Consider the following 12,729-nt stretch of genomic DNA (forward strand, 5'->3'; position numbering starts at 1 on the left):
AATAAGAACTTATTTGAGTTAGCAACACTATCATTGATTGTAATTCCCACTGTAAAGTTCCCCACTAGGGTATCCAATTGCTCACAAACAGCCATTTGCCTCGCAGACCATGACGTGCGGTTCCTTCTGTTAAATGTTAATACTGAACAGGATATAAAATCTGTTAAATCTGAGCTCAAGAGGGTAATCAATAAGCCAAAAATTGATTATTTTAGGACACTCCTCAGAGACATTCACTGGACTGATGTTTACAGTGTTCAGGACATGAATGAAAAATATAACACTTTTGCTAATAAAGTGCTTACCTTATTCGAACACTGTTTTCCCCCAAAACTTACCAAGGTTAGAGCAAAGTCTACAAAGAAGCCATGGATTACTCAATGAATAGGGGTATCTTGTTAAACAAAAAGAAAACTGTATCTGTCAATCTGAAACAGTTCCGATGTTGATGCTACAGCACATTACAAGAAATACTGCAAAATATTAAAGACTGTAATACGGACATCAAAGCCAATATATTACAAGGAAAAGATTGTCATATCAGATAACAAAATAAAGACTATATGGGATATAGTGAAGGAGGAGACTGGTAGAGCCAGACATGAATAGGGACAAATAGCATTAAGAGTAAATGATACATTGGTGACAGACGTGTATAGTGTTGCAGAACTTTTTAACAAACATTTTATAACTGTTACTGACAAGTTAGGGTTGTCAGGTTCTGTAGATGCTGCTATGGAATACCTCAGACCAGACATTTCAAGTAACTTCCATAATATGAATTTGACCCTAAGTACCCCAGCAGAAATAATATCCATCATAAAATCTGTAAAATCAAAAACATCTAGTGGGTATGATGAAATATCAACAAAGTTAATTAAAGAATGTGATTCTGAGTTAAGTAACATATTAAACTATCTGTCTAACCAGTCATTTATCAGTGGAATATTTCCTGAGTGGTTGAAATATGCTGAAGTTAAGCCACTGTTTAAGAAGGGAGATAAAGAAATAGCATCAAATTTCCATCGAATTTCACTTTTGCCAGCATTATCAAAAATTTTAGAAAAAGTAATGTACAATTGGCTTTATAATCATCTTATCTCAAATAACATACTGTCAAAGTCACAGTTCGGATTTCTAAAGGGTTCTGACATTGAGAAGGCTATCTACACTTACAGTGAAAATGTGCTTAATTCATTAGACAAAAATTTGCAGGCAACTGGTATATTTTGTGATCTGTCAAAGGCATTTGACTGTGTAAATCACAATATCCTTTTCAATAAATTAGAATATTATAGTGTAACAGGAAATGCTGCAAAATGGTTCAAATCTTATATATCTGGCAGAAAACAAAGAGTGTTATTAGGAAAAAGACATGTATCAAGCTATCAAGCATCATCCAACTGGGAACTGGTTATATGTGGGGTCCCACAAGGTTCAATTTTAGGGCCGTTTCTTTTTCTTGTGTCTATCAATGACCTTTCATCAGTAACATTACCAGAAGCCAAGTTTGTTTTGTTTGCCAATGATTCAAACATTGCTCTAAATAGCAAATCAAGTGTAGTATTAGAAAGGTCAGCTAATAAAATATTTGTGGACATTAACCACTGGTTCCTAGCCAATTCTTTGTCACTAAACTTTGAAAAAACACACTACATGCAGTTCAGAACTTGTAAAGGGTGTCCCACGAGTATATGCCTAACATACGATGACAAGCAGGTAGAAGTAGTGGACAGTGTTAAATTTTTGGGATTAAACCTTGATAATAAATTCAACTGGGAGGAGCACACCACAGTACTGCTGAAGCATCTTAACAAATCTCTACTTGCAATGTGAATTGTGTCAGACATAGGGGATATAAAAATGGAAAAGCTGGCATACTATGCTTACTTTCATTCCATAATGTCATATGAGATTATTTTTGGGGCAATTCATCAAGCCAAGCTAAAGTTTTCCGGGCACAAAAACGTGCAGTAAGAGTTATACATGGTGTGAACTCAAGAACATCCTGCAGAAGCCTGTTTAGGGAACTAGGGATACTAACTACTGCTTCCCAATATATTTATTCCTTAATGAAATTTGCCATTAAAAATATATCACTTTTTCAAACCAACAGCTCAATTCATGGAATCAATACTAGAAATAAGAATAATTTTCACAAGGATTTAAAGTCACTTACTCTTGTATGAAAAGGTGTGCATTATTCAGGAACACACATTTTCAATAACATGTCAGCAGCCATAAAAAGCTTAACAACCAATGAAATTCAATTTAAGAGAAGCCTAAGGGATTTATTGGTCACCAACTCCTTCTACTCCATTGATGAATATCTCAGCAGAACTGACTGATTTGTGTGTGTGTATATATATCTAAAAACAAAGATGATGTAACTTACCAAACGAAAGCGTTGGTATGTTGATAGACACACAAACACACACACAAAATTCAAGCTTTTGCAACCCATGGTTGCTTCATCAGGAAAGAGGGAAGGAGAGGGAAAGACGAAAGGATGTGGGTTTTAAGGGAGAGGGTAAGGAGTCATTCCAATCCCAGGAGCGGAAAGACTTACCTTAGGGGGGAAAAAGACAGGTATACACACACACACACACACACACACACACACACACACACACACACATATCCATCCGCACATATACAGACACAAGCAGACATTTGTAAAGGCAAAGAGTTTGGGCAGAGATGTCAGTCGAGGCGGAAGTACAGAGACAAAGATGTTGTTGAGTGACAGGTGAGGTATGAGCGGCGGCAACTTGAAATTAGCGGAGGTTGAGGCCTGGTGGGCAAAAGGAAGAGAGGATATACTGAAGGGCAAGTTCCCATCTCCGGAGTTCTGACAGGTTGGTGTTAGTGGGAAGTATCCAGATAACCCGGACGGTGTAACACAACACTGTGCCAAGATGTGCTGGCCGTGCACCAAGGCATATTTAGCCACAGGGTGATCCTCATTACCAACAAACACTGTCTGCCTGTGTCCACCCACCAGGCCTCGACCTCCGCTAATTTCAAGTTGCCGTCGCTCATACCTCACCTGTCACTCAACAACATCTTTGCCTCTGTACTTCCGCCTCGACTGACATCTCTGCCCAAACTCTTTGCCTTTACAAATGTCTGCTTGTGTGTGTGTGTGTGTGTGTGTGTGTGTGTGTGTGTGTGTTTGTGTGTGTGTGTGTGTGTATGTGACCCTCTCCCTTAAAACTCACATCCTTTCGTCTTTCCCTCTCCTTCCCTCTTTCCTGATGAAGCAACCGCTGATTGTGAAAGTTTGAATTTTGTGCGTGTTTGAATTTACTTGTGTGTCTATCAACATGCCAACACTTTCGTTTGGTAAGTTACATCATCTTTGTTTTTAGATATATTTTTCCCACTTGGAATGTTTCCCTCTATTATATGTATATATATAATCTAACTTCTGCACCATTCAGTGCAGTAATGTGTTCATTGTAAATAAGTATTTAGTAGTTGTACTACACGTTTATTACCTTATAAATAAATAAAAAAACTGTTTTTATTTTAAATTCAGTGCATTAGTATTTGTAAAATGATTCTTTCATACAGCGTTCATTAAAAATGATGACCATGCCACTTGGGACCTGTGGAATGGTACATTAGCTTATTTGTTTGAGTTGTAAATATTTGTCATGTATTGTTGTTTTTCTGACATGTTCTACATCCTGGAGGACCACCTCACTATGGATCAATTGGAATGAAAGTAAATCTAATCTAATCTAATCTAATCTAATCTAATCTTTGTGTGCCATGTGCTCTGGGAGACAAACACGATGCATAGGTACAGTGATGTATATTCAGACCTCATACATGCTGCAAATATGTGCTATAAGCCAATGTAAAGAAAGTTTGGCAAAATACAGTTTAATCATAATTTAGCAAAATTTTCTGTAATCATGGTGTGTGCCTTACATATAAAAAAGCAGCAGGTAAGAAGAAAAAAATGTTTATATAAGGAATGGAGCTGTTCCACTTTTCTACATTTCATGCTCTTGCATCAAATGTGAACTGCCCCATGTGCCATCTGTCAGTCACAAAGGGAAGATCTCATGACTTAAATGTGTTAGCAGTTTTTAAATGATTTTTTTTCATGGTGTACTCCAGAGATTTATGTGATGTACTTAAATATTTACACTGTATTACAGAGTACTTAAATATGTACACTGTGTTGTAGAACCTTCGGTGCACAACTTTTGTTTTTATTTTTGCTTGAAGAAAGACACTATGTTGTGTCCCTTACTGATTAAAGAGGAAGTGTTCATATAGTTGTGGTTTCTTCAACAGTCAAAACTTTTGTACAAAAGGACAATTTAAATTGCTAAGAAAAGTTTGGAAACCTGTGTATTTGGGAATATGTCTGGTCTTAGATTCAAGGAAAGCAGTGAGTGAAAGCCTAGGCCTTCTGAAACTAAAAAATAATTACTACTGTGAAAATAAAACAAAACAAGAACACACAGTAAAGACAGTGTGTCCAGTAGTGCACACTTGTGAAATTAGTAACATTCACTATAGTGTTGCTCCATCCTAAGTTTTGTATCATTCTCGAATTCTTCCTGGCATGCTGTCCACAAGTTCGTAGAGACATGGGTGCTCGGGCCTGTCCCACTCCTTTATGGCAGCCCTCCTGAGGTGTGTCAGAATGCGAGGAGGATTCCTGTGTAAGTTTCAGCTGGTTCCTTGTATGCTCAGTCAGATTTCCATTTGGTTAAACCCTGCCTGCCAGAGGTAGGTGTACATGGAGCAAGTGCAGGTTGTTATTGCATTATCATTTGTGAAGATTAACCCAGTGTTGAAATGTTGACGATAGTTTTGAGGATCCTGTTCCCTGCTGAATCTGTGGGACTTCATTCCTGAGACTCATGTTGCTACATTACTGCCACCACCATCACTGCCTACTTCCATGACAATTATCAGCATCATTGAACCAGGTTTCTCTCAGGCATTCTCTTATCAACTTTCTTGATACACCACAATCCCCGAGGGGCTGATACAATTGGTCTTAATGGATGCCTGGGGATCAAATGAATTCTGTAGATATAGTTGCTACTGTGTGGCTCAAAAAATCCTCCCAGTTGCCCTCAAGAACGTAGTGCACGTATCTGTTGCAGTCACCTTTCGGTCCTTAATAGCTGTAATTTGTAGGCAGCAGCTATCAGCTGATGTAGTTAAATACAGGTAACCATTATGTGGTTGATCTTTAAAGTTGTTTGTGTCATGATAGTGTTGAATGTTCAAATTGTGTCACTGTGGGATACACAACTTCTGCTGTAACATGACAATGCATGCATGGTTAGGCTTAGCGACACTTACAAGCAAGTTGGCACACTGAACAGTATACACAAGCTGCAATTTCCCCATTTGTGATGGGAGACAGAGCACACACTGCTGAACTCCACTGAGAATGTAAGTTAGTTTTATGTCCATTCCTCAGGTGGCTGCATGTAGATGTCAGAAGGTCAATAGAGTATAAGAAATACCTAGATTTCTGATAAAACACAAACACACACACACACACACACACACACACAGAGCCACTGTCATCTCTGACACCAGGGGCCCCACTGTCCATCCTGGATTTTCCAGTGAGACAGCTAAAAATGAAGGAAAGATCTGATCACCTCAGCTTCTAGTGGGAAATTATAATTAACAAAAATGGAAATTGCTTTCAAGATGACATATTTACAAGAAATTGAATTTGCGTAGCACTTGATTCTAATTTGGAATAGTATGAATCTGAACCTTTAGGTAATGTTAATAGCAGTTCTCTCAAAGCTAATCTAGCAAGCAGGTGCCTCCAATGACATGCAATACAAATCATAATGCATCATCAGTACTACTCTTAGCAAAATATTTTTAAAGTGCAATGTTTTGCATAAATTCTCATTGATATCATTTGTGTGCAAAAATTTTCATCTGCTTTCTATTTTAGAAACCGATAAGTATTTGACCTTCTCTCCTCCTGCAAGTATCTTACAAAATGTGATCTTTGTATAATTCAGTACAACATTTATATATTGTACTATAATATAAAACTATGTATTTTTCATTCTTTCTTCTATTTACCTTCTTGTGCACCCAATTGCTTTCTTTCTGAGTGATGGTAATTTATATCTACATTGTATACGTTAACCATCAAGAAGGAAAGGCAAAGAAAACAGCTAGTTATGTAACAGAGAAATGAAAATGTTGGGTTTTGTGAACCATATGGTTCTAGTTCTTTTAGCGTTAAGAAAAATGTGTATTTAAATAAATAAATAAAACTGAACAACTATTCAACGATATTTAGTCTGGAGTGTGACTGCTCTTGCAACAGACTAATTGTAGTGAATCTTGCCTATTTTCATTCATTCCAATTTCATTACCTTAGATCTTTCATTCTTCTTAAATTAACTATCCAGGCACTCCCACTTGTATAACTGCTACTTTCTGATGAAGCAACTCTTGTCCCTAGTACTGTTTTACTGTTAATTTCCTTGACATTACTGAATCTGTTAATTGTTTCAAGTGATTTTTTGTTTTCACTTTTTATCTGTTTTGACTGCAGTTTGCCGGCCGGGGTGGCCGGGTGGTTCTGGGCACTTCAGTCTGGAACCGTGCGGCTGCTACGGTCTCAGGTTCAAATCCTGCCTTGGGCATGGATGTGTGTGATGTCCTTAGGTTAGTTAGGTTTAAGTAGTTCTAAGTTCTAGGGGACTGATGACCTTAGATGTTAAGTCCCATAGTGCTCACAGCCATTTGAACCATTTGACTGCAGTTTAGTGTGACACAACTTACCATAGGTTGAAGATCAGTATTAGTTACTGAAAATTTAAAGTTTGTTTGATGTGTAGTATTCAGATTGATTGCTTCCTATATGTTTTTCATGTCTTATCATTGCAAATATGTATAAGAATTTATTGTTTGAAAAATATTACTTCGTACTATAAACTGAAAAAAAAAACTAAGTTAATTTCTCTAAATGTATGAGTTATGTGCACATAAAATATTTTAGATTTGAAGTTGTCTTTCTTATTTCGCCATTTTTTGTTGTGGTGAGCAAGTAGATAGTATTACTTTATTTTTCCATCTTATGGGTTTAGTGACGGTTTAATTTTTATTTCCACAGATTAAAGCAAAGAACCAGCTACGAGTGAATGGCCTGTCATTTTTCATGTACTTCTTCACCTATTTTCTGGTTCTTATTGGCCTTATGCTGTTCATCTGTGGAGCCTTGCTGGCACTCATCTTTGTGTTTGATCTGCCATCACTTCGTGAGCCACCAGCTTTCTGCACTCTGGGGGCACTTATTATCCTTTATTGCCCTGCATCCATCCTCTTTGCAACCTGCGTCTCCTACATATTTGATAAGATGGATTCAGCACAATCCATTTTGCCAAATATTGCTACTTTCCTTGGTCTAATTCCTTTCATTCTGGTTATGTTCCTTGATATGTTTAGGATAGGTGAGTACTACGTATTTTTGTGTGTTGCTTTCTTTATAAGTGTCTGTACTAATTATCTACCAAATATCTATCAACTATTCTCTGAAATATGAACTTATTTTGATATCTTGTTTAAATAGCAGCTAGTCTACTGATAGTTAATAACCAGTGAGCGAGGGGTGGACTCTCAATAAATATAATGTAACTGATTGGTAAATTTTCAGTGTAGCACTATAAAACAATGAAATATGACAAAAATAAAGAACAGCCATTGGTTGTTCAAAACTAAGCCATCACAGACAAATATCAAAACTGACAAAAAATTAAAATGAAATTGGTTGAAAATAACACTGAAAATGTCAAAAAGTAGCACTGAAATTGGCTATAAAATAAAATAATATTTTCCTGCCTCTGCTTATGTACATATAAAACATCAGTTTTCAAAAACATCAGAGGAGAGGGGGAGGGAGAGGGGATTAGTGATACATTATACATTGACTCATACCAACATTTTTCATTACAATATTGCACAGCTTAAAGGATTTGCATAAGTACCTGTATCATTGCAATACTCTCTTTCCTCACATCATATCAAAGAAACGTGTTCTCACAACTTTCGTACTCTATATTTCAACCTTCTCCCCACACCTAAAGCTCTTAGTCTGTGCAGGAAGATTAGTATCTTTCAACAAAGATGATTTACTCTGTGAATTAATGCCTAATTGTGTGGGACAGAAAGTTACCAGATTGTCAAATGACTAGCAAAAGACTTTATCGAACGAATGTGTTTGAAAGATGGAAAATTTAACTGTAAGTGAAATAAATTACTTTAAAAAAAATTTATTAGTTAGCTGACTTAACTCTTTTAATGCTCTCTGAGAAATGCAGTGCCATTTCATACTAATGGCACAGCTGTAAGTCTGCCTTCAATGTTTGCATATATTCTAGACTGAGACCTGTATTACACTGTAAAATGTCTTTGTTAAAGATTTTGATCAAAGGCCCTTTATCAGCCTTTGATTATGTACTAGGGAAGCTTTTATGAAAGATATTTTTTATCCAAGATCTTAGATAGAATAAGAGCATGGGTATAGCTTTGATCAAAGTTGACCATTCTGTACTTATTGTGTCATTTGCTTTAGTGCCTTTACCCTACAAAATTACATCAAAATATATTTCATGAGTGGCTAGCGCTATAGCGATAATTGCAAAGTATGAAAAATACAAAAGATGCATAACACAAAGCATGCTGTCAACAAAATTCCAAGTAAGCAGTTATAATCTTTTAAAATAAGACTTGCCACAGTCAGTTGCATACAAAGTGGCTGCAGAGCGGATGATGTAAGGAAGAAATTAAATTGACTAAGGAATTTATTGGGCTGTTGAATGCCAGGTGTTGTCAATAAAGCGCATATAAGTGAAGTAAATGTACTTATTTGTGCTCTAAATAACCTAACCTACTCTTCATAAATTCTTCCACAAGTGAGTTACATCTTGAAACTTCCTGGCAGATTAAAACTGTGTGCCAGACCGAGACTCGAACTCGGGATGTTTGCCTTTCGCGGGCAAGTGCTCTACCATCTGAGTTACCCAAGCATGATTCATGCCCCGTCCTCACAGCTTTACTTCCACCAGTACCTCGTCTCCTACATTTCAAACTTCACAGAAGCTCTCCTGCAAACATTTCAGAACTAGCACTCCTGGAAGAAAGGATATTGCGGGACATGGCTTAGTCACATCCTGGGGGATGTTTCCAGAATGAGATTTTCACTCTGCAGCGGAGTGTGCACTGATATGAAACTTCCTGGCAGGTTAAAACTGTGTGCTGGACCAAGACTTGAACTTGGGACCTTTACATTTCGCAGGCAAGTGCTCTACCATCTCACTCTGGAAACATCCCCCAGGATGTGGCCAAGCCATGTCTCCACAATATCCTTTCTTCCAGGAGTGCTAGTTCTGCAAGGTTAACAAGAGAGCTTCTGTGAAGTTTGGAAAGTTGAAGACGAGGCACTGGCAGAAGGAAAGCTGTGAGGATGGGACGTGAGTCATACTTGGCTAGCTCAGATGGAAGATCACTTGCCCGCAAAAGGCAAAGGTCCCGAGTTCGAGTCTCGGTCCAGCACACAGTTTTAATCTGCCAGGAAGTTTCATATCAGCGCACACTCTGCTACAGAGTGAAAATCTCATTCTGGAGTTACATCTTGGTTCACATGTTTTTGGAACAGTATGTGAAATGGTACACTGCAGAATTAGAGTACTATATTTCAAACTGCAATAACTTTTGCGTGTTACTAAAATTTTTAACCTAACCATGAAGCAATCTTCAGCAGAAATGGTATTCATGGTTTAAGTAAAGAAACACTGCAGCATTTATATATTTTTTCATGCTTAGTATGACGTATTTCAAGAATTTGTTGTGAGTATCAAGTGCAGATATTCACCTAGGTATTTTATGTGATGTTTCAGAAAATCAGACAGTATAAATCTGTCCTCCTGTCTGATTGCAGTAAAAAATAAATAAATAAATAAATAACTAGTGAAGTTTCATTATTTAAATCATGAGTGCTTTCAAAAAATCTTTGATGATGAATGAAATTAATAAATAGCATATCTTAAATAGGCATCTTGTTTGCAAATAGGAGGGTACTTTCATAAGGCCAAATTGAAATGTTTTTCATCAGTTCTCAAATAATATTAGTTGTTCTTTATTTCCTCATAAAGCAAATTCTTGTGAACAATTTGAGCTTTTCTTCTTCCTGTCCATGATTTCACCCACAATTGGTATTATTTCCCTTTCTTTTCAAGCAGTGTGCTCATCACCTACACTTCATAAAATTCTGTTGTGAGATGATTAACTGTTTGGCATTCATTTCCTAGCAGCTAATATGAAAAATTTATGATAGTGTAATAGTTCCAGTGAAATAGTTTCTTCAAAAAGTTTGATCAAATAATTGACAATGATCTTTGTCAAAGATATTTTATGGTGTAATCTAATTCTTTACTCAGTAAACCCTCTGTAATCCCCCCCCCCCCCCAAAAAAAAGAGAAATAGATGCAGTAAAAAAGTATTGACATTACCTGCACCAGCAAATGTCATCTAGTGATATGTTAAAAGCACAACACCTTTATATATTTGAATGGAAAAATTGATTATAAAAGCAAATGAGCTACAGACATTTACATTTGCTCTACAACAGGTATCATAAGATTGTAGTCTTGTGAATTCCAACTGTGAAAGATACACTTCAAAAGTACACTCCTCTCTCATTGGTTACTCAAAATTAATAGACCAGCTGCTGCCATGAATTATTAAGACACTGAAACAATGTACAGAAATTTAGTCCATGTTTCAGAGAATGTTTAGTAAATATTTGGGAGAAGTTAAGTAAGAAATGGAATAGGAAACTACCTAGTAGAATTATACACATGCCACAATTTAATAACTGCAAATATTTGGTTTAAGAATAGTGTTAGTCGTAAGAGACAGAGATTTCAAACACAGATTTAAAACTGCAAACCATTTCCCAGGGAAGATGCAGACTCTTAAGTGACCATAACTTACAGGTTGTGAACTGCAGATTAAATAGAAGAAACTGCAGAGAGGTAGGAACTTAAGTCAATAGGGTTTGGATGAATTGAAAGGACCAGTGGTTTTTGTGACCTTCAAAGAGATCATTTTATATTTATTTCACTTTTGATTTATTCATGATTTAAATATATCATAAAATATGGAATATGTCAATTTTACAAGTAGGTTGTGGTTACTTTCTGTAGCATCATGTTAGCAGTACTAATCAGTTTCATATTAAAATATCTAAAACTTAAGTTTACAATAATAAACATACATTCATATAAACAAGGATTTGGAAACATATCTGAATGTTACGGGAAGATAGATACTATATATGAAATAGTGAAGACATTAAAGGATCAAACATGCAAAAAGACATGGCCACATAGAAATCTTTGGCTAATATATTGGTAATAAATGTAATTGACCAAAGTAAAAAAATATGAAAATTCAGCTAATGAAGCTGGCAAAAATGAATAAAGATCCCTAAAAAGAGACAGAACGTACAAAATGGTGAAGCAGGAATATCTAGAGCACTCTGGGGGCATGAGTGTCTATGGGAATGGTAGATGCTAAATATAGGAAAAATAAAGAAACATTTGGAGAAAAGAGAAGCAAGCTGCTGTATGATTATCAAGAGCTCTATGCCAAGAAGAGAAGGCTAAAAGATGGAAGGAATATTTATATACAAGGGAAACAAATTTAAAGGCAATATTATAGAAAGTGATGAGGACATAGAGGAGGATGAGATGTGATACTTGGCAAAGAATTATTTTATAGTGCACTGAAAGACCTAAGTTGAAACAGGGCACCTGAAGTTGGTAATATTCTTTCCGCAGTATCGAGATTCTTGTGAGATTCAACCACCTGGTATTCAAGGTATATGAGACAAGTGAAATACCCTCAAGATTTCAAGAAGAATTACAAAAAAACACAGGAACTGACAGTTATGTCATGCTTGGAAAATACTGACATGAACCACTTGCATAAGAAAATGCCACACATCATTCCACTATAGGTGAGTGGTTGCCTTTCCCTTATTTTATGTTGAATGGGAAGACTGATAGAATTTAACCTTGGGCAAGATCAGTTTGGGTTACTTAGAAACTTAGGATTACGTGAGACAATACTGACACTCTGACTTATATTAGAAGATAAACCAAAGGAAGGCAAAACTGTGTATAGCATTTGTTGTTTTATGTAGAGCTTTTGACAGTATGCATTCTGAAATTCTGAAGATAGCTGGGATAAAATGCAGTGAGTGAAAGATTATCAACAACTAATGCAGAAAATAGAGTGCAGCTCTGAGAGTTGAAGGATACAAAAGTTAGTTAGAATTTGAGAAGGGAACGAGAGAGGGTTGTAGCCTATTCCTGGCATTATTCATCGTGTACCATAAGCAAACTGTAAATAGTAACAATTCGAAAAAGAATTAAGTTCAGGGAGGAGAAATAAAAGCTTGGAGGCGTGATGATGACATCGTAATTCTATTACATATAGCAAAGGACTTGGCAGTATAGTTGAATGGAATGTATAGGATCTTCAAAAGGGGTTATAAGTTCAACATCAACAAAAGTAAAACAAGATTAATGCAGTGTTGTCAGACTAACTCAAATGATTCTGAGGACTTCAGATTATGAACTAAGATACTGAAAGTGGGAAGCAAGTATTGCTATTTGAGCTGCAAAATATCACTAACAACCACAAAAG

General features: G+C 36.3%; 1 protein-coding gene across 1 annotated transcript in view; it reads left to right on the forward strand.

Moving 5' to 3' along the window:
* LOC124544655 (cholesterol transporter ABCA5-like) overlaps positions 1–12,729 on the forward strand; it is a 347,877-nt gene that overhangs the window by 222,192 nt on the left and 112,956 nt on the right. The window contains exon 23 of the mRNA XM_047123269.1: positions 7,133–7,469. Within this exon, the coding sequence (XP_046979225.1) occupies positions 7,133–7,469 (337 nt within the window). The remainder of the gene's footprint in view (positions 1–7,132; positions 7,470–12,729) is intronic.

Source organism: Schistocerca americana, chromosome 8, assembly GCF_021461395.2.
Source record: "Schistocerca americana isolate TAMUIC-IGC-003095 chromosome 8, iqSchAmer2.1, whole genome shotgun sequence".
NCBI classification, from domain to species: Eukaryota; Metazoa; Arthropoda; class Insecta; order Orthoptera; family Acrididae; genus Schistocerca; species Schistocerca americana.